Below are 22,802 nucleotides of genomic sequence, written 5' to 3'. Positions count from 1 at the left end.
CTTTCTGAACTCCAGCTGAGACCTTTATAGCCGAAAAGGTGTTCTCCATCATGCCTGCTTGTTCCCTGATCCGATCGCCCATCTATTGGTCGGCCACGCGATCTGGCGAATTCCATTGGCCCCTGGAAACCTATCAATGTTGGGTGGATGGAGATCCAGCAGCATAGCGGTGAGCGCTCGGTCCCGTGCTGATGCCTCTTTTCCCTTCAGCGCCGGTTTGTTGCTGATGTGGCTTTTTCCGTGCTGCCGAGCATCCTTCCATTGCCACGGTTCAGCCTCACTCACACTGTCTGGGCCAACATGTCTGTTCAGCCTTTGATGGCGAATGCAGGATTTCATGTGTGGAGTGGTTTGATTTGTGGTGGTGTGTTGGTGTGGAAAGCATGTTTCAGGTATGTTGGATGCATTGTGGAGATGGAAAGAGAGACCGAGAAAGAAAAACAGAGATAGAAAAAGAGGAAAAGAACTGCAACGGAGTTGATGCTCCAACAAACAGAACACATTTTCCCTTCCCATACTGAACGCTTCCCAAGTTAGCTACACAATATACTCACAAGAAATAAAGCAAGCAGAGATTGCATACCTTTGCCAGAGCTTGTTTTGTGTGGTGTTTGTGTACTGGTGTGTTACGTAATTAATAAGAGATATAACTAGAACTGCCACTTTATAACTGCTGGCAGAGATGACCGCGTACCATGACATCTCACTTTGATGCAACCCCGCTTTGAACGGACACCTGACACTGACCCATGACGTTTATTATTACCTTAGCGAACTTTGTTGCGAAGGTTATGTTTTGATCGCTGTGTATTTATTTATTTATTTGTGAATATGTGTGTTTGTTTGTTTGTTTGTTATTCGCATAACTCCAAAAGTATTGAACTGAATCGCAGCAAATTTGGTGGGATGATTGGTTATTATCCGAGGACCATTGGATTAGATTTTGGGAGCGATCGGGTCAAAGGTCAAGGTCATGAAAAGGTCAAAATCGTCTTTTTACCATAGCGCGGTCAATTTGTATCTATTTGCATGCAACTAATGCCAAAATGTTCATAATTCAATGCCCCATCTTGCAATATGTGACATGACACAATGACGTAATAACCCTTATGAGCGGTTGGGAGTCAAAGGTCAGGGGGGGTCACGACATTGCAAAATATGCGGTTTTAGTCATAACACGGTCAATTCTTATCCGATTTGCATGAAACCAACACCAAAATGTTGACTGTTCTGTTCCCCACACTCTAACACCAATTACAAAATTAAGAGTACAAAGGTCAAGGTCGAGGTCATGAAAAGGTCAAAATCGTCATTTTGCCATAGTGCGGTCGATTTTTATCCAATTTGCATGCAACCAATGCCAAAATGTTGTGAATTCAATGCCCAATCTTGTGATATACGATATCACACAGGAAATTTAATGTTTTTTAAGCCATCATAACACATATGATATGGCAGATGTGGTATGGGATTAAATACCCTCACAATCAACGGTTTCTGGGGGGGGGGGGGGGGCAAAATGTAGCGTTGGTGAAGGTATGCGCTCTACTGAGTGCCCGTTCTAGTTATTCAATTGAATTCAGAGTGGGATTTAAAAAATTCAATTTAAAATCAAAATGTATATATATATATATATATATATATATATATATATATATATATATATATATATATATATATATATATTTGCGAGCCGGGGGTTGGTGGCAAGAACGACCGCGAGGTGGGAGCGGTTATGCTGTCTCCCACCAGATTCCCCAGAATTGTAGGCCGTCGCTCCGGATAATTCCGTGAGCCGCGGGTCGCAGAACCTACCATGGTCGCCAATATCTCGATCGCGTGGCATAGGGTTATTTGTCTCGAGCCAAAGTATCTAAGTATCCACGCAATCTCGTCTACCGGGGATCCACGCCCTCGGAACGCCTGGTCGAACCGGATTTACTCTACCGGCAGCGGTAAATTCACACTACCGACTACCGCTTTGCCACCTACCTTTCCGGCTCATTGCAGTCGAGCGGGGCCTGCCCAGGACGTTCCAGCTACGATAGACCGATTACCGGGGATGAAACCCCGCTTATACTCAGACCCGGACCATGCTAGACCAATGTAAGAAGGGACAGAAATGGACTGGGACACATATAAAATATATGTGTGTATATATATATATATATATATATATATATATATATATATATATATATATATATAATCTTTATATATATATATATATATATATAATCTTTATATATATATATATATATATATATATATATATATATATATATATATATATATATATATATAATCTTTATATATATATATATATATATATATATATATATATATATATATATATATATATATATATATAATCTTTATATATATATATATATATATAATCTTTATATATATATATATATATATATATATATATATATATATATATATATATCTTTATATATATATATATATATATATATATATATATATATATATATATCTTTATATATATATATATATATATATATATATATATATATATATATATATATATATATATATATATATATATATATATATATATATATATATATATATATATATATATATATATATATATATATATCTTTATATATATATATATATATATATATATATATCTTTATATATATATATATATATATATCTTTATATATATATATATATATATATATATATATATATATATATATATATATATCTTTATATATATCTTTATATATATATATATATATATATATATATATATATATATATATATATATCTTTATATATATATATATATATCTTTATATATATATATATATATATATATATATATCTTTATATATATATATATATATATCTTTATATATATATATATATATATATATATATATATATATATATATATCTTTATATATATATATATATATATATATATATATATATATCTTTATATATATATATATATATATATATATATATATATATATATATATATATATATATATATATATATGTATATATTGCTGTGGTTGACGAAATTCGCAAACCACCATTCAGGTCCCTTAGGTGAGATATCTCTGTAAGTATATGTGTAGTTAGGCCCAAACCCATTGTTTAGAGGGAATAAATGTCATTCATTCGGGCTGCGACCCCTCTAGATAGCCGTTTTTCTTTTACTATCTTTATTTTGGACCAGCCGCCATTACTACCATTACTACCACCACCAACCACGTCTCAACAGCCATCACACAACAACCACCAACCGCAACGCCGCTTCACAACAACAGCCACGACCTTTACCGTCACAACTCGCCCTCGCAACCATCGCATCACCGTCATTCCCGCGCCGCTTGTGGGCACCGATACTGGACTCGTGCAGGGCGCGCACCGAGCAGCGGGTGCAGAAACACCACAGCCTTTCCGAAGAAAACGGATCAAAAACGACTCACGCCCACTTCTGTTCCGTCCTATCAGTGAGCATGGGGCGATTTGGCCCCGCCTCCAGGTGCGTCGGAGTAATATCGCTATATGCAGATTCATGGATCAAAAAGCATTCACGCCCACTTTTCCTCTGTCCAATGGGGAGCCAGCCAGAGGTAAAGGGTCGAAGGTGAAAGAGCGAAGCCTCGGGGGGCTATAAAGGGCCGCGTTCGCTCGCCAAAAAGGCAGTTGAGTCAGCCAGGAGTTGAGTTGGGAAGAGTTCGGAGTTGAGTTGGGAAGAGCCAGTCAAGAGGGGAGTCGGAGAAGGCAGTTGGACGGAGCTGTGGAGAGTTGGAGAGGTGGCGGCGGCGAAGGCAGTCGAGGGGGTGCTCGTGTCAGAGTCGGGGAGCTGCGGAGAGGAGAGGCCGGTAACGCGACCGAGGTCGTGGTGGAGACGCTCGTCGCGGGACCCGAGCCAGGGAGATATCCTCCTTCCCCCGAGCATCAACAACCCCCTCCTGTTTCCCCCCGCGCTGAGATAGTGCGAGAAGGGGGCCCCGTTCCCACCCCATTCCAGACACTGTCCGCGAGGCCCGCGGAGTCGGGGCGCCACCGCCATTTTGCGACTCATCACCAGACGGGTAGGCTCGACACGGTCTCGGCCCCAGGCCCTTCTGCCCCCATCATCGTTGAGGGTGGTCCCTTTTTCTTTTGCTTTGAGTATATGTGTTGTCGGCGCCGTCTGTGAAGTAAAACTGTATAAGTGTTGCCGTGTGCTTGGTAGTCGGTTAGCTCTGCATTGTGTTTTGCTTTTACATTTGCTTTTTGTGCATTATTGTGTGTTTCTTCTTCTTTTACATTTGCTTTTGGTGTATAATTGTATATGTGTGCTATCCGTGTGCCATCGCGAAATAAATGTGCTTTATGTTGAACTGTTTTTCCCGTTTCGCTTCGTCTTTTCTATTATTGAATCTCCATCTTACTTCACGTAAAGGGTTGGTCGTGGGCTAAAACGCCCAATAATTAATCGAACCGTCCAGGTTGACGATAACACCGCTCGGTTATCCCGATAGTACGGAACGGGTCGCTTAAAGTAGCCCGTGTCCGGAGTCGACCTGCGGCGAGGTGCGATCGCCCGGTCTACCCTCCGTGTGGGTACTTAGGTAGGTCGAATTTGGCGAGCAACCCTATCCCACGCGGGGGCCGATTGGCACGATCGTGGTGAGGCCGAAAGGCCCACCCATGACCAGTTCCCGGCGTTAGTCCGAGAGGGTCACGACGGGATTGTCCGTCCGGTGGGCGACGTGCCGCGATTCCACGCCACGCGAGTTACGTGGCCGTTCGCACGCCGGCGGGCGCGAATCCGCAACAATATTATATATATATATATATATATATATATATATATATATATATATATATATATATATATATATATATATATATATATATATATCTTTATATATATATATATCTTTATATATCTTTATATATATATATATATATATATTTTTATATATCTTTATATATATATATATATATATCTTTATATATCTTTATATATATATATATATATATCTTTATATATCTTTATATATATATATATATATATATATATATATCTTTATATATCTTTATATATATATATATATCTTTATATATCTTTATATATATATATATATATCTTTATATATCTTTATATATATATATATATATATCTTTATATATCTTTATATATATACATATATCTTTATATATACATATATATCTTTATATATATACATATATATATCATCTTTATATATATACATATATATATATATATATATATATATATATATATATATATATATATATATATATATATATATATATATATATATCTTTATATATATATATATATATATATATATATATATATATATATGTATATATGTATCTATATATGTATGTATATATATATATATATATATATATATATATATATATCTTTATATATATATATATATATATATATTTTTTTTTGTGGGCCGGGGTTGGTGGCGAGAAGGCGTGCTGCGCCACGCTATATCTTTATATATATATATATATATATATATATATATATATATATATATATATATATATATATATATATATATATATATATATATATATATATATATATATATATATATATATATATATATATATATATATATATATATATATATATATATATATATATATATATATATATATATATATATATATATATATATATATATATATATATATATATATATATATATATATATATATATATATATATATATATATATATATATATATATGTATATATATATATATATATATATATATATATATATATATATATATATTGTTTATAGAATCATATTAAGTACAAACTCTACATGAATAAATCACTATATACAATTATCCACTGTCATCATTTGATAATTTTTGAATGCGGCATGCTTCCAGGTGGTGTGCCATTAACTCGTGCTATGAGCAAGGATGTTGGAATGGACAAAGAAAGTGAAGTCATTGGTGCTACAAACAGTGGGTGAGACCTTTTCTTGAATCCCATGTGTATATCCCATGTGAATCCCATATACTCATGTAGTGTTTATTCCTGTCCTCACCTATTATCATATATGTCATAGTTCCTTTTCTTGTCTGTCAATTCTTACATTTTGACCTGATATGAATACCTATGTGTACTTCATATCAATCTCTCTTTTCTGTTTTGCCATACGCAAATCACCACTTGTGGCTTTCCTTTTTTGAACTTGCATTGCTAAGTCAACAATTGGATTGTCCTGATGTCATTTATCCTGCCAGCCCCGTACACAAACACATGCTTGGCATACACATGCAATGAGACTGGGGGCGATCTCATTTGCTGCTGCAAGTCACTTAGCATGATGAATAAGGAAGTTAACCGTAAAGTACATGTTTCACAAACATCTCATCACTCTACTAGTGCAATGAAATCACCAAACATGTAATTAAATCAGCACTGGTGTCTGCTCTGTCACTTGTCATGCAGGTCCATGATGCTATCTATAATCATGCCATGACTGCGATGTTGCACCTCTGATAGTTATAATATACTTTTCAATGTTCAGAAGTTACAAGCTATCTCTATTGTGATGTCAAGTCACTTGCTGTTTGGAAGGAGTTGAAAAGTACAGTGAAAAATAAGATTGCAAATATATTTCTTCAAACGACTGTCATTTTCAAGAAAGGAAAAAAAACCCATGAAGAATTGATTAAATCGTTTTTTTTTTAAATGAGATATAAGTGTCCACAGTACTTATCGTTATATCTGAGTAATTTATTGTGTTAACAATTATTCTTACATACGAGCAGGCACTCTTCTCAGTCCACCTTCGGCAGGCAATGTGCTGTGGCACATTCTTGGAAATGCACTTCAAATTTTTTGTCATTTTTGAAAGAAATTTTATTCATGACAACATATCATACTCCATATTGTGACAGTTGTGGAACCGGGCGTAGTGGCGTGCGCCTGTAATCCGGCTCCTCGGAGGCTTGGGTTGGAGGATCGCTTGAGGACGGGCGCTCTGTGCTGTGCCACGCTATGAGAGGGTGTAGGGCAGCCTGGAATCATGGCGAAACCCAATCCTTATCCCTGTGTCGTAAGAGGCGACCAGGGTTGCGTCAGGAAGGGCATCCGGCGTAAAACCTGTGCCAAATCAGTATGCGGATCATAACGGATGACCCGCTGTGGCGACCCCTAACGGGAGCAGCCAAAAGAAGAACACACATTGTGACAGCTGTGGAACCGGACCCCGGGGGAGAGCATCAATGAACATGTAGGATCCATCAGCATTAGTTATTTCATTAATTTTTGTACTTAGATAGAATCCCTGTGCATTGTAATTCTCACATTCTTCACCTTCTCTCTATCCATCTTCCAATCACTATCCGTCTTCCAGAGCCATCAATCCATCTATCCAGAGTCCGTTTACATCACCCGCCATTTCGCTCCGAAACATCTGTTAACTAGGCTGTCTTGCAATTACTTTTGGCACCTCATACCGATTACAAAATCCATGTACAATAATTCATTCAATCCCTTCAAATTCCTCCCTGTCTTTCATTCCTTCTCACACTTTTCACACGGCATGACACACCTTTCAAACACAACCACAGCAATGGCAAGAACAATGATGGAAGCAAGATGGCAAGAACAGCAATGGCGGATAACAAAGACTGTGGTTCAGGGTGCGGTTTCCTCCAGAGCTGTGGGCAGAGTTTGACACATTGTCCTTGGAGACAGTTGTGAGTTGTAGCCAATGGGTTTGTAGCCAATGAGTTGTAGCCAATAAGACCTGGAAACTTTGGTTGTTAATATATTTAGAACCTCAAATGATACAAGGATACCCTTTGGTTTGTATGATACAGAAATGATTCACACACTCGTTCAACGTCTGCTGCACTTGTGCTTGGTCCATACCTCAGGACCTGAGGAAATTACGCTGAACTTGCATGTTGGATCTCATCTCGATGAACCATATGACACACTGAGCTTTTTTTGGTGATATCGGTGATATTGCATCATTTATGGAACTAAATATATTAACAACCAAAGTTGTCCAGGTCTTTTTGGAACACCCGACACGCCTCCTGATTACTTCCTGTTTTGACTGTGAATAAATGCTTGCTGCATGTTAAAAAGCATACTTCGAACCTACTCGATTGTCCTTTCTTTAATTGGTTTGACATAGACGTTTCCTTAACGAATAGATAGACGGGACATTCTACCTCACGAATATACGGGTGAACATTGAGGGCATGGTTCCCCACAGTAGTTAAGGGGTGAGGACCCTGCTCGGTTTGGTGATTTCAATTGGCGTCCATGGTTGCCTTGCAACCCACCAGACCACGGAGTTTTCCGTGGCTGGCGGCCTCAGGTCCGGATGTCGGGGAGAGAGTCCGAGGAGCCTCCTTGTGGTAACCTTGAACCCTGGTTCCACAACAATATGATAAGATAAAGGAATATGATTTGTAATACCGGCTACCACCAAAGGTGGTGCTATTTTTTCCACACCTCAATTTTGGAGTTTCAGTAATATTGTTACGAATCTGGAAACCATGCGCACTCAACATTCAGGTCCCAAAGTTAGTTATGTCGATAAGTATGTGTACAGTTAGAATCCATCCCCTTCTGTCATGGCAAGGACAGAAATGGCAAGGAAGTGCATCCTTCCTTCGAAATGGCAAGGAAGTACTGCATCTAATGGGAATTATATGTGTGCGCTATGGGTTATTTTTGTTATAGTTCGGGTTTTTACATTTTAATCAGCAACTACCATCACGCCCATCTTCGCTTCCTCACCATCGGCCATTGGACGCGTGCATGTCGGCACATACGTGGGCGGAGTCCAATGTGCCAGGCGGGGTTTCTTTGGATGTTGGCGTCTTGGATTTCACTCCAAATATGAGCATAGCGCCCCTCTCAGCCAATCGGAGGGTGCGAGCACGTCTGCCGCCTCTCGGCCAATGGGAGCTGACGCAACATGTTGCTGCTCGACTTCCTGGTCGAGGGGCGGAGACATGAGCACCTCCCCCCGACCAATCTCGGACGGCCAGGAGATCGCCCGACACGCTTGTCCAATGAGGGAAAGGACACAAGAGGGATCCCTCCCACCTGTGAAGACAAATATATAATTGTGTGGGGGGGCGAGCCAGTAAGAGAGTCGGAGGGTTCGTTGGTTGAGGCTGAGAGTCTTCGCGCCGTGAATCGCCTGCCTGCGAGCCGGAGGAGCGTGCCAGCGTCCGACACTACCCTCCGTACCTGGTGCTTGGAGCGGCATCGTGTTGCGGGTTCGAGTCCCGCCGGGTCAGATCGTCGGGAACCGCACGAAGCGGGAAGGTCCAAGCCAGAGATCTTACCTCCAGCTCACCTTCTCTCCGAGCTGGGGGTATCAAGAAAGGCCGTGGCCATCATTTTTTTCGGGGGTGTGTGTGTCTGTGTGTGGGTCCGTCTGATAAGTAGAATTGTTAAGTGCCTTTTGTTGTACATTATTTGCATTGCTTATTCGGATAACTCTGCTCTGTGTCTCCCTGCCTATTGTAAATAAATATCTCTTAAATGTCCCAGCTCGTTTCTGTGTTTTTTTCATTGGCTTAGCACGGTGTGTGTTGAGAAATAGCGAGGCAGTAAATTGTTCATTTTGACTGAAAGACTTCGGTAACCTTCGCTCGGGTTACACACGGTTCGGGCACAGTAACGGCTCGTTCTGCTCGAGGTCCGTCGAGGGTGTGAATTCCCCGGTAGCTTTGCTGCGTGGGTAATTAGGTATATTGAAGTTTGGCAATTGATCCTACCCCACAAGGTCGAATTATTGGCGATTCATGGTCCTGTAAGGGACCCGTGCCTTCCAGACTTATCCGAGGGTCACGACCTAAATTCCGGTGTGTTCGGTGGAGCCGACTCTACTGCTCCCCCTAGCGGTCGTGCTCGCCATCGATACCTGGCCCAGCAACAATATAACCTCATTTTACATGGGTTGAAAACATGCATTTCACAACGATTCAGGGACCTTCAAAGGCAATACATTCATCAACCTCCACGTAAACCTCTGAGAAAATGACAAAGTAACTATGCTGTTTGAGATGGTGCTTTTTATTTCATGAAAATTTTGTTTGAGCAGATGTAATCATTTAGATCAAAACGTTAGAACTCAGTCCAATTTGTTTAAAAAAAACAACAACTGAAAAAGACGTTCAATCAAGGTATTACAGCAGTGGCCCAGTTTCCCAATTTTCTCCTGTTTCTACCTACATTGGCCTCCTTTAAAAAAAAAAAACCCAAAAATTCTTCTCAACCCTCTTTGATGATTACTTGACTCTTTCATACGTTTATTTTTACAACTAATATTGATGAAAATGTATTTATAATCCACCAGAATGAGCCTTCTTGTTTCACTTGATTTCTCCCTCACCTCCCCTTTTCTCTTACTTCAAAGCATCTCTTAAAGTTAATGTTTCAAATATTTCAAGTTGTATCTGAAATCACTGTCTTTTGCTCTCCTCCCAAAATCCATAACAGCTCAGGGTCTTGCAGTGCAATTCGGACGTCGAGACCATCCATGAATGATGAAAACCTTCCAAAGCGGGACCTAATTGAAGAACTTGAGGCCACACTAGCAGGTCTTTACAGCCGTCGTTTGGCAAGAGAGCGGGCATGCCCTGGCTCATTTTGTATGGATGACTCGGGGCGAATGGGTAACCTATCGGGTTTGCCCAGTCGGCACTCCCTTGTTACATCAGACAGTGGCCGTGACTCCTGGACTTCCTGTTCAAGTGGCTCACATGACAGCATTGCTGCAGCATTGGCCAGCGGGCATTGCAAGTCAGATAACAATTATGGTGGAACTGAGAGCTGGATGGGAGACTCTGACTCTCAGTGCAGCTGGACATCATCTACAGGCTCCTCTCCAACAGAAGAAAATGAGGCAGATACTGGAACAATCAAACGGCGAAATGGCAAGGATTGTCTGCCATCTGTTGAGGCATCAACAGCACAACCAACTTCTGCCTCAAAGGACAGCAAAAAAGAGCCTGAATGTTGTCCTCTTGTCTCTCCTGAGCATCATTTAGAAAGTGAAAAGACAACACTCTGCACAGGTAAATTTTGACATCATATTCCTCCTATCTTCATTATTCTACAAGGTACTATATATGTGTGTATATAAATATATATATATATATATGTGTGTGTGTGTGTGTGTGTGTGTGTGTGTGTGTGTGTGTGTGTGTGTGTGTGTGTGTGTGTGTGTGTGTGTGTATCCGATCCATTCTGATGTACTATATTCTGTGATACAGAGCATTTGTTCTGCCGAAGCAGTTTCTAGGAAAGGAGTCATACTCTCTCTCTGTCTCTCTCTGTGTCTCTCTCTGTCTCTCTCTCATGGTCTGTCCAAGGTCCCTTGGTGCTGAAGCATTCTCATGGCAAGGAATACACTGGACGCTTTACCATCGTATTCCCAGCCATAGTGGGTGTAGGAATTTAGAATCTGGCCATGGTGCTAAAATTCAATAGTCGATGTACTCGTTGTGACAGACACCGTAGGATCTACAGGGTGGCAATAATGTCTTGCCACCCCTTGTAAAAATTGTGACATTGCTTTTCATCATATTAGCTGACAACACTGAAGGGTTCTTCAAGTTATACCACGTACATTTGCAGTCCTATTTTACTTTATTACACATTTTACAGCATATGACACAAGCCTCAAGTGTCCAGTGGATCAGTTTGAGCTCCAACATTGTTGTTGCAGAGAATAATTTTACGCCATGTTCTGTGGGACATTTTCCGGAGCATTTGTGTCGAGCACAAGCCGAACACTGCACGTCACCCAATCAAAACCATCCCGATTGTCAAGCATGGTGGAGGGCAGCATCATGTAATGGGGCTTTTCATCAGCAGGGACCGGCGAGCACGTCGGGACAGAAGGGACAATGGACGGTGAAAAGCACAAGAGAATCCTTGATGAAAACTTGCTTGAGTCAGCCATGAATCTGAAACTGCGTAGGAGATTCACATTTCATCAGGATAATGATCCGAAGCACAAAGATGAAGCCACACTGGAGTGGCTGAATAAGAAGAAAATAAATGTCCTTGAGTGGCCCAGTCAAAGTCCTGACTTGAACTCAATTGAACATTTACGGCGAGAACTTGAAGATTGCAGTCCATTGACGATCCCCATCAAACTTGACAGAACAAGAGAAATTCTCACGTGAAGAACATTAGGCCATGGGCCAGATATGGGCCACGTGCATCCCCCCCCCCTTCGACCCCATATTTTTCTGAAGCCTTCCGGTCCCCTGAGCATGAATTCAACTGGTAACAGTGAATAAACTGGGACTCACTATCCATTTTCCAACCATATCTGACAGTACCCTCAAAATGTAAACTTTTCCTCAGTTTCACACTTTAAAAATCCCTTGACTGATAAGATCCATGCAGTTGCCCAATAAGCATCAATATTAACAAATTATATATCAAATGAAAGATTATCACATGCAGATTTTCAAAATAGAGCCATCTGTCAAATTTAATAGCGTTATGTTTGTCCCAAGAAGTGATGAAGAGGAGTACCTCGCCTTTCCTTTTGACAACTCAGATATCTGAAATAATAACGTATATTCATGCTCATTTTACGTGACACAAACAAATAAATATTTCTATAATATAAAAATGACCGTTTTTACAGCCATTTTTCCATGCTGTGCGGGGGTTTGGCTTTTTCTTGAGGCAATGTTTTATGGCCGGATGCCCTTCCTGACGCCAACCCTGGTCGCCTCTTACGACACACAGGGATATGGTACACCTATTCTAACCGGGGCATACACCGGGACCAGTACACTGGTACTCATTTCGCCGACCTCAGAAGGATGACAGGCTGAGTCAACCCCCTGGTGTTAATTCAGCAGCCAACGGGGCTTGAACCAGGACCCTTGGATCCCAAGCCACCATCCTAACCACTAAGCCAACACCAGACTTCACAAATAAATAAATATTTCTATGATATCACAAATTTTACTACCTTTCTATTGATACCAAAATTGTCCCACACCAACTAAAGACGTACCAGGTATTACGTCTTAAACATAAGTTCATCACTGTTGCAACACCCAACATGTAGTCACCAGTAAGATGTAAGACTGAGAAAATATTCCTTACTTCACATAAAGAATATAAATTACAAGTTTATTTCAAAAAAACAATTGAAACTTATTATGTCATGTCCACAAAATGTCATTGTGCATGGATTACGCATAATATTCATTATCGCTGTCGTCATCACTCTCCAATGCCTGCTCTATATCATCAAATGCATCCATATCTGAATCCTCATCAGTCAGTGTCGTCAGGTGTGACTTCAGCAATGTCAGCCAGTTGTCGTGGGAGGACATCTCCTTCATACCACAGAGGATCAAGGTTACCATCCTTTTCCTCCCAACCATGTCCCTGACTGGCCTTTGGAACCGGTGGTTGTGGAATATGCGTGGTCTTCCAAATCCGTACTTGGTGGTTTACTCTCCGAATGTGCTGGGTAAGAGCTCGCTTACAAGGTGGTAAGTTAGCCATATCCACATTCCAGTCATTAACCATCCCATAAGGGGGTACAAAACTGTACAAGAATGCTTGCGTGCTGCTGAAGAGGCCACCAGAGAAGTTGGACAGCCTTATGTCATTACTACATTTGACTTGGGAGTTTGCATGAAGGCCTACCCATTAGTGTGGAACTCACCAGACAAGTATGAGAGCCACATAATTCGAATTGGCACATTCCACCTCATATGCGCTTATATGAAGATGATTGCCAAAAAGATGGCTGGGTCTGGGTCTGGGTCTGGGTTAGCAGATGGTCTCCTAGAAGCAGGTCTAATCAGTGGAGGATCTTTGGGTGGTGTGATGTTGGGGAGGCACTACGACAGAGCCCTACATTGTCACAAGATTATGTTGGAATGTCTTGAAAGATTGCTCATAGAGGAGTACCTCAAAGATAAAAGCACTGATGATCTGTTCTCGTCTTTCTCTGATGAATCATCAGATAAGCTACGTGCCCTAGTAGATTCCCACAGCCAAGATACTTTGAATGCTGTCTTGATGGACAATTCCATTGTCCAAGTCATAGAGCAGTATGCAGAATTCAAAAAAGTAGTCGCAAATGGACGTTTGGGGAAGACTGACCAGCTGTGGTTGTCATACATGGACCATGTCTGTTTAATTCTAACACACCTTGGAGCCGTAAAGACAAACAACTTTCTTTTGTATGCTGCATCCATCATTCGCATGACGTCTCTCTTCTTCAGTTCCGGTGGACAGAACTATGCAAGGTATCTGACATATTTCTCTGTGTTCATAGCTAATATAGACAACTCACACCCAGGGCAGTATCACTGATCAAGAGAGGAGCTATCAGTGTCGCATGCTCCTTTATCCCTGGCAATCGTTGTGCAGTGGATAAAACCATGGAGACCTTCATGAGGCACGCTAAGTCACATGGTGGTGCTGGAACCAGTGCAGCAGGTACATCTGGACTACTCACCAACTACCAGGCCTACCAGAGATGGGTTAGGACAACACATGCAAGGTCTCTTTATGTTGATGCTGCACTTGGAATGACTCACATGTTGGACAGTGGAGAGGGAACAAAACATTGTGATACACGTCTGACAGAGGTCACAAAAGGAGAGAAGTTGGTGAAAAGGGCCAAAGATATCATCGGAAGTTTTCTTAATCCTTTCAATATAGAGACAAATGATCAATTGTTGATACTCTCATCAGGAAGTGCTGCATCTGATGCTGTTTCAGACGATGTTCTAAAGGCTGAAGCTGTTGGTGAAAAAGCACGGGATGAATTTATTGAAGCTCGACTGAAGAATAGTAAAGATTTCTTTGAGCCTGTGAAGAGACTGAACCTCAAAACTCTGAGTGACATGAACAAGGTATCCAAGATGAAGACAACTAAGAATAAGGTCAAACAGTACAAGCAACAGGGTCATGTTGCCTTTCAACTCTTTGTAAAGTCACAAAACCAGGGTTTACAAGTCGATATGAAAGAACTGTTGACATAGTAGACATAGAACTGTTGACAACTGTTGACATCGCTACAGCTGATGGATATCTTGCTAAGACTGACAAAGCAAAGGCATTTCAAAACCCGATCAAGGATTGTATTGATGCTGATGTACCACCAACCAATGAAACATTGACTCTGTATGATGACAATGCTTGCTTCTATTACCTGAAAGAAATACCAAGTAATTTTAGTCACATCTCTTACAAAGTGTTTGACATCATTGGAAAAACAGATGTGGTATTTAGCACTGATCAATATTTGCCTGATTCAGTGAAGTCGATGGAGAGGCGACGTCGGGGCTGTGGAGAAGAGCTTTTACTTACAGGTGAAGCCACGAAGAGACCACCTGGTTGGAAATTGTTCCTGTCAAATGATGAGAACAAGATACAGCTCATCAAACTTCTGCTTAGGCTCTGGAGTGGTGATAACTATACATCAAGGTTTCATGGAAGGCGAGTGATCTTCGTATGTGAGGGCATCGCATATTTGCTCACATCTGATGATGGCCAAACAACAATTACAGAGGAGCTACCACTGCTGAAATCAACCCAGGAAGAAACTGACTCTCGTATGAGACTGTATATTCAGTATGCTAGACTCAGAAACTATCAATTTGTCCGAGTGAAAAGTCCAGACTCCGATGTATTTTTCATCCTATTACACTATGCTGCCTCTGTTCATGGTACAACTGTCCTGTTTGACACAGGCAAAGACAACAAGCAGAGGATGGTAAATGTCAGTGAACTAGCGACAGACTTTGGCCAGGAAAAGTGCACAGCTCTCATGGCACTCCATGCTTATAGTGGCTGTGACACCACTAGTGCCTTCTGAGGAATTGGCAAACTTAAACCTGTGAAAAGTCTTCTGCACTTTCCAAAATATATCTCTACTCTGGAGAAACTGGGCGATGCTTGGGATATTCCTGATGAGCTCATTGATGAGTTGGACACCTTCACGTGTGCCATGTACGGTAGAGCGTCAAAGGTGTCAAAAGTTGATGATCTGCGACTCATTCGTATAAACGAGCTCTGTGCCAGGCAAAGTCGTCTTGTGCCTTCAGGGAATGTGGATATGGCTAACTTACCACCTTGTAAGCGAGCTCTTACCCAGCACATTCTGAGAGTAAACCACCAAGTACGGATTTGGAAGACCGTGCATATTCCACAACCACAGATTCCGAAGGCCAGTCAGGGACATGGTTGGAAGGAAAAGGATGGTAACCTTGATCCTCTGTGGTATGAAGGAGATGTTCTCCCACGACAACTGGCTGACATTGCTGAAGTCACACCTGACGACACTGACTCTGATGAGGATTCAGATATGGATGCATTTGATGATAGAGAGCAGGCATTGGAGAGTGATGACGACAGCGATAATGAATATTATGCATAATCCATGCACAATGACATTTTGTGGACATGACAGAATAAGTTTCAATTGTTTTTCTTAAATAAACTTATAATTTATATTCTTCAAGTGAAGTAAGGAATATTTTCTCAGTCTTACATCTTACTGGTGACTACATGTTGGGTGTTGCAACAGTGATGAACTTATGTTTAAGACGTAATACCTGGTACATCTTTAGTTGGTGTGGGACAATTTTGGTATCAATAGAAAGGTAGTAAAATTTGTGATATCATAGAAATATTTATTTGTTTGTGTCACGTAAAATGAGCATGAATATACGTTATTATTTCAGATATCTGAGTTGTCAAAAGGAAAGGCGAGGTACTCCTCTTCATCACTTCCTGGGACAAACATAACGCTATTAAATTTGACAGATGATTCTATTTTGAAAATCTGCATGTGATAATCTCTCATTTGATATATAATTTGTTAATATTAATGCTTATTGGGCAACTGCAGAGATCTTATCAGTCAAGGGATTTTTTAGGTGCGAAACTGAGGAAAAGTTGACATTTTGAGGGTACCGTCAGATATGGTTGGAAAATGGATAGTGAGTCCCAGTTTATTCACTGTTACCAGTAGAATTCATGCTCAGGGGATCCTAAGGTTTCAGAAAAATATGGGTTCGAAGGGTTGTGTGGGGGGCGGGGGGGGAGGATGCACGTGGACCATATCTGGCCTATGGCTTAACAGATAAAGATTTCACCATCTCACTGTGCAAGCTGGTAGAGATGTACCCAAAAAGACTCAGAACAGTCATTGCTGTGACAGGTGCTTCCACCAAGTACTGACCTGAGGAGCTGAATACTTTTACAACCAGTGAATTTTGATTTGTACGTGTTATTTACAGGTATTCCTGACATGGAACCTCCTTCAACTAAAACGGCGTTTAGTTTTATCTCTCCAGTAATGAAAAATAAAGTTAATTTGGAAAAATTGTTTCTATATAATTTATAATTCATCTATGTTATTGTTTGTCTTTTGGCTGCTCCCGTTAGGGGTCGCCACAGCGGATCATCCATTATGATCCGCAAACTGATTTGGCACAGGTTTTATGCCGGATGCCCTTCCTGACGCAACCCTGGTCGCCTCTTACGACACAGGGATAAGGATTGGGTTTCGCCTTGATTCCGGGCTGCCCGACACCCTCTCATAGCGCGGCTCAGTGCAGAGCTCCCGTCCTCAAACGATCCTCCAACCCAAGCCTCCGAGTCGCCGGATTACAGGCGCACGCCACTACGCCCGGTTAATTTATAATTTATCTATATGTGGCATTATTGGTAGGTCGTGAATACTTTTGCAGGAAATTTTAGTATGTTTACTTGCAGCAAATGCTGGTAGTCTGGACCCCAGCTTAATGTCACATCCAATGGATGGCATACTCATTGATGCTGTCTGAAAAACCCCAGGCTGTCAATTTATTGTCTGGTTGGGAATCGAACCCAGTCACAACAACTCAAAGTCAAGTGTGTTGCTTCTGAACTAACTTGCTCACTTTAATATGAATTACACTTTATAATATAGACTCTTCTATAATACCGGGCGTAGTGGCGTGCGCCTGTAATCCGGATACTTGGAGGCTTGGGTTGGAGGATCGCTTGAGGACGGGAGCTCTGCACTGCACCGTGCTATGAGAGGGTGCAGGGCAGCCCAGAATCATGGCGAAACCCAATCCTTATCCCTGTGTGGTAAGAGGCGACCAGGGTTGCGTCAGGAAGGGCATCCGGCGTTAAACCTGTGCCAAATCAGTATGCGGATCATAACGGATGATCCGCTGTGGCGACCCCTAACGGGAGCAGCCGAAAGAAGAAGAAGAAGAAGAAGAATATAGACTGTTCTATAATATACTATTCTTCAGTCTTTTTGAAGTTGAACCTTCCATCGGGGATGAAGTTTTAATGAAAAAGTGATCAAGTTTTGAATGTTTACATCTTCATTTTTAAAATCTCTTGAAATATATGTCACACACCTTCCACTGATAATAATTAATTAATCAAAATATTATTTCTCTCATGTTTTTGAAAAATATTCTTCTGCAGCAATATTGTATCTTAGGCAAAATGAAAAGTAATTACGGTATGTGCAAACACCTAAATTGGTCCGTACCAAAGGACCTTACGTTTGACCAAAAGGCAACTTGTGTGGCCCTAATCAGATTGTTCTACAAGCAATCTTGTTCCAAGCATGCAACATCTTCTTCAGTACTCATTCCAGCAGAGGGAGAGAGATGCTTTATGAAGATTGTAACCTGTAATAAGACCTGGATCCGTGAAATCACATTACAGTCAAAGCGAGCGAAGATGAAAAGGAGACATCGTTGGTCCTCACCACCAAAAATATTGTTACGGCCAGGGTAGGGGAAAGAAGACCATGAGGGGAGAAAGCTATCTTGGGTTCCCACCAGACTCTCCGGGATCGCAGGTCATCGCACATGGATAACTTCGTGACGTGGCGGGTCGCTAATCGACCGTGAACGCCAATAACTCAACCACGTGACTTAGGGTGCTTCGTCTAAGGTTTAACCGGTTACCTAAATAATCACCTGACCTAATTACCGGGGAACACGCCCTCGGTTCGCCTTGTCCGAACCGGGGAACACGCCCTCGGTTCGCCTTGTCCGAACCGGGTCACCTTACCGGCTCAGATGCAGCCGAGCGACACTGCCAAGGAACGTATCGGCTCGTAAAATGGATCGCTGGGAGATAAAGTCCCAGCGAGGCAAGGATACGGACCATGCTGGAACAATGAAGGAAAAGACGAAAACGAGCTGGGAACATTTCTACACAAAAATTTGTTAACAAACAGGTGAGGAAAAATATGTGGCACAGAGAATGGATTTTTTTTTATGCAAGCAGGAATTGTAAGGAATTTATGGGGTGTGACAAAAAGAAAGCAAGCAACTTATAAAAGCGGACACAGAGCAGATTTATTCCGATATACCTTCTACACTCTTAACCTAGGCTCGGACAGGCACCATGACACACACACACACACACACACACACACACACACACACACACACACACACACACACACACACACACACACACACACACACACACACACACACACACACACACACACACACACACACACACACAACCCAAGATGAAGATGAGGTAATCATAAGAAAGGAGAGGCGAAGAGGGCTAACGGCCTCGCAATACCTTGCACGGTCAGTCGACCGCGCTACCCAGTACACTTTGGAAGACGCTCCGCCGAGTGATCCCCGCTCGAGAGTCGGTGCATTATCTCCTGCTTGGTTACTGTGCTGGGTTCAGCAATGTGCACCGGTCCAGAGAATAGGCGGGACTGACAGGCAAGGAAGGCCAGCAGGTGAGAAGGCAGGAGTCAGGAGGCGGAGTCATGCAGAGCAGCAGGCGAATGTCGAGATCCCAGCTAGCGTACGGTTTCGCGATCTGCCTTTTATAAGTCCCATGGTGTAGGGTGGGATGACTACCCGAAGCGATGTGTCGTCACCCGAATCGTGCACTCCTATTGGACCCTGGCCCCACACTGCCAGGCTTCCCCGGCCAAAAATGATCCCATTTGTACATCCGGCGCAACATGGCCGAGCCGCAGAATTGTTTTGCACTGAACACCACGACATGAATTGCCCTGCACCAAACTCCCGGGCCATGTTCCGGCGATTGGCCGAGGGTCGCGTCAGTCCTGCATGCCCGTTCGGGCACCCCTGGTACTCTGCGGTTGGCGCTGATCAACGCGCTTGTTCTGTTTGTGCGCCATGCGGCCCGATCAGTCTGGGCCGTGCAGCACACCTCTGCCCGGTAGCGACTGCATTGAGGCGGGGTTGCGAGGAGGCGTGGGATGACCTTTGCCGTTTGCGAGAAATATTAGTAGCCGAGGTGGCGAGTGAAGGTCGATGGTGACACGCCATTGTAAATCAGCGTGCAGACCTGAAGAAAGATGTGTGCCATTCGCGTCCCGTATAGATAATTATCACGGGGCTGCACGCCTGTCTGTTATCGTGCATTTGTGCCTGCTCCGCTTTGTATCATGGATCGAAGGAAAGGATTGGATATAAATCAGGGTTGAAAAGAAGACAGATATATGTATTAGATGCAAATTCAAAAGAAAGGGCACGCCGCATGCATCTTGTAGAGTGGATGGAGGTTATCGCTGTGATGCACGCGTCCCATACAGTCTGGTGGTGGAGGTTATCGCTGGGCTGCACGCGTCCTGTACAATCTGGTGGTGGAGGTTATCGCTGGACTGCACGCATCCTGTACAATCTGGTGGTGGAGGTTATCGCTGGACTGCACGCGTCCTGTACAATCTGGTGGTGGAGGTTATCGCTGGACTGCACGCGTCCTGTACAATCTGGTGGTGGAGGTTATCACTGGACTGCACGCGTCCTGTACAATCTGGTGGTGGAGGTTATCACTGGACTGCACGCGTCCTGTAGTCTGGTGGTGGAGGTTATCGCTGGACTGCACGCGTCCCATACAGTCTGGTGGTGGAGGTTATCGCTGGGCTGCACATGTCCCGTACAGTCTGGTGGTGGAGGTTATCGTTGGACTGCACGCGTCCCATACAGTCTGGTGGTGGAGGTTATCGCTGGGCTGCATGTGTCCTGTACAGTCTGGTGGTGGAGGTTATCACTGGGCTGCACACATCCCATACAGTCTGGTGGTGGAGGTTATCGCTGGACTGCACGCGTCCTGTACAATCTGGTGGTGGAGGTTATCGCTGGACTGCACGCGTTCTGTACAATCTGGTAGTGGAGGATATCACTGGACTGCACGCGTCCCATACAGTCTGGTGGTGGAGGATATCACTGGGCTGCACGCGTCCCATACAGTCAGGTGGTGGAGGTTATGGCTGGATTGCATGCGTCCTGTACAATCTGGGGGTGGAGGTTATCACTGGACTGCAGGAGTCCTGTACAATCTGGTGGTGAAGGTTATCACTGGACTGCACGCGTCCTTTGCAATCTGGTGATGGAGGTTATCGCTGGACTGCACGCGTCCCGTAGTCTGGTGGTGGAGGTTATCACTGCACTGCACGCGTCCCATACAGTCTGATGGTGGAGGTTATCGCTGGGCTCCACATGTCCTGTACAGTCTGGTGGTGGAGGTTATTGCTAGACTGCACACGTCCCATACAGTCTGGTGGTGGAGGTTATCGCTGGGCTGCACGTGTCCTGTTCAGTCTTGTGGTGGAGGTTATCACTGGGCTGCACGTGTCCCATACAGTCTGGTGGTGAAGGTTATCGCTGGACTGCACGCGTCCCGTACAGTCTGGTGGTGGAGGTTATCGCTGGCTGCACATGTCCTATACAGTCTGGTGGTGGAGGTTATCGCTGTGCTGCACGTGTCCTGTACAATCTGGTGGTGGAGGTTATCGCTGGACTGCACGCGTCCTGTACAATCTGGTGGTGGAGGATATCACTGGCCTGCACGCGTCCCATACAGTCTGACGGTGGAGGTTATCGCTGGACTGCATGCGTCCCGTACAGTCTGGTGGTGGAGGTTATCGCTGGACTGCACGCGTCCTGTGCAATCTGGTGGTGGAGGTTATCGCTGGGCTGCACGTGTCCTGTTCAGTCTTGTGGTGGAGGTTATCACTGGGCTGCACGTGTCCCATACAGTCTGGTGGTGAAGGTTATCGCTGGACTGCACGCGTCCCGTACAGTCTGGTGGTGGAGGTTATCGCTGGCTGCACGTGTCCTATACAGTCTGGTGGTGGAGGTTATCGCTGTGCTGCACGTGTCCTGTACAATCTGGTGGTGGAGGTTATCGCTGGACTGCACGCGTCCTGTACAATCTGGTGGTGGAGGATATCACTGGCCTGCACGCGTCCCATACAGTCTGGCGGTGGAGGTTATCGCTGGACTGCATGCGTCCCGTACAGTCTGGTGGTGGAGGTTATCGCTGCACTGCACGCGTCCTGTGCAATCTGGTGGTGGAGGTTATCGCTGTGCTGCACGTGTCCTGTACAATCTGGTGGTGGAGGTTATCACTGGACTGCAAGCGTCCTGTACAATCTGGTGGTGGAGGTTTTCGCTGTGCTGCACACGTCCTGTACAATCTGGTGGTGGAGGTTATTGCTGGGCTGCACGTGTCCTGTAGAATCTTGTGGTGGAGGATATCACTGGGCTGCACATGTCCTGTACAGTCTGGTGGTGGAGGTTATCACTGAGCTGCACGTGTCTTGTACAATCTGGTGGTGGAGGATATCACTGGGCTGCACACGTCCCATACAGTCTGGTGGTGGAGGTTATCGCTGGACTGCAGGCGTCCTGTACAATCTGGTGGTGAAGGTTATCACTGGACTGCACGCGTCCTTTGCAATCTGGTCATG

The 22,802-nt window shown here is 43.1% G+C and overlaps 1 protein-coding gene and 2 pseudogenes across 5 annotated transcripts in view; all 3 read left to right on the top strand.

Moving 5' to 3' along the window:
* LOC147018613 (rap guanine nucleotide exchange factor 2-like) overlaps positions 1–22,802 on the top strand; it is a 213,699-nt gene that overhangs the window by 174,210 nt on the left and 16,687 nt on the right. For 4 of the 5 annotated variants that reach the window (XM_085898458.1, XM_085898457.1, XM_085898456.1 and 1 more), the window contains 2 exons: positions 5,932–6,013; positions 10,529–11,106. In XM_085898458.1, coding sequence (XP_085754584.1) covers positions 5,932–6,013; positions 10,529–11,106 — 660 coding nt within the window. The remainder of the gene's footprint in view (positions 1–5,931; positions 6,014–10,528; positions 11,107–22,802) is intronic. The other variant, XM_085898460.1, reaches the window with a different exon arrangement.
* Positions 14,461–17,269, top strand: LOC147018616 (uncharacterized; annotated as a pseudogene).
* Positions 18,016–18,156, top strand: LOC147018615 (signal recognition particle RNA; annotated as a pseudogene).

This window comes from Eptatretus burgeri, chromosome 10 (genome assembly GCF_056783735.1).
Source record: "Eptatretus burgeri isolate ZD-2024b chromosome 10, Ebu_testis_v1, whole genome shotgun sequence".
Classification (NCBI taxonomy): domain Eukaryota; kingdom Metazoa; phylum Chordata; class Myxini; order Myxiniformes; family Myxinidae; genus Eptatretus; species Eptatretus burgeri.
This window is presented reverse-complemented; position numbering and strand designations above follow the sequence as displayed.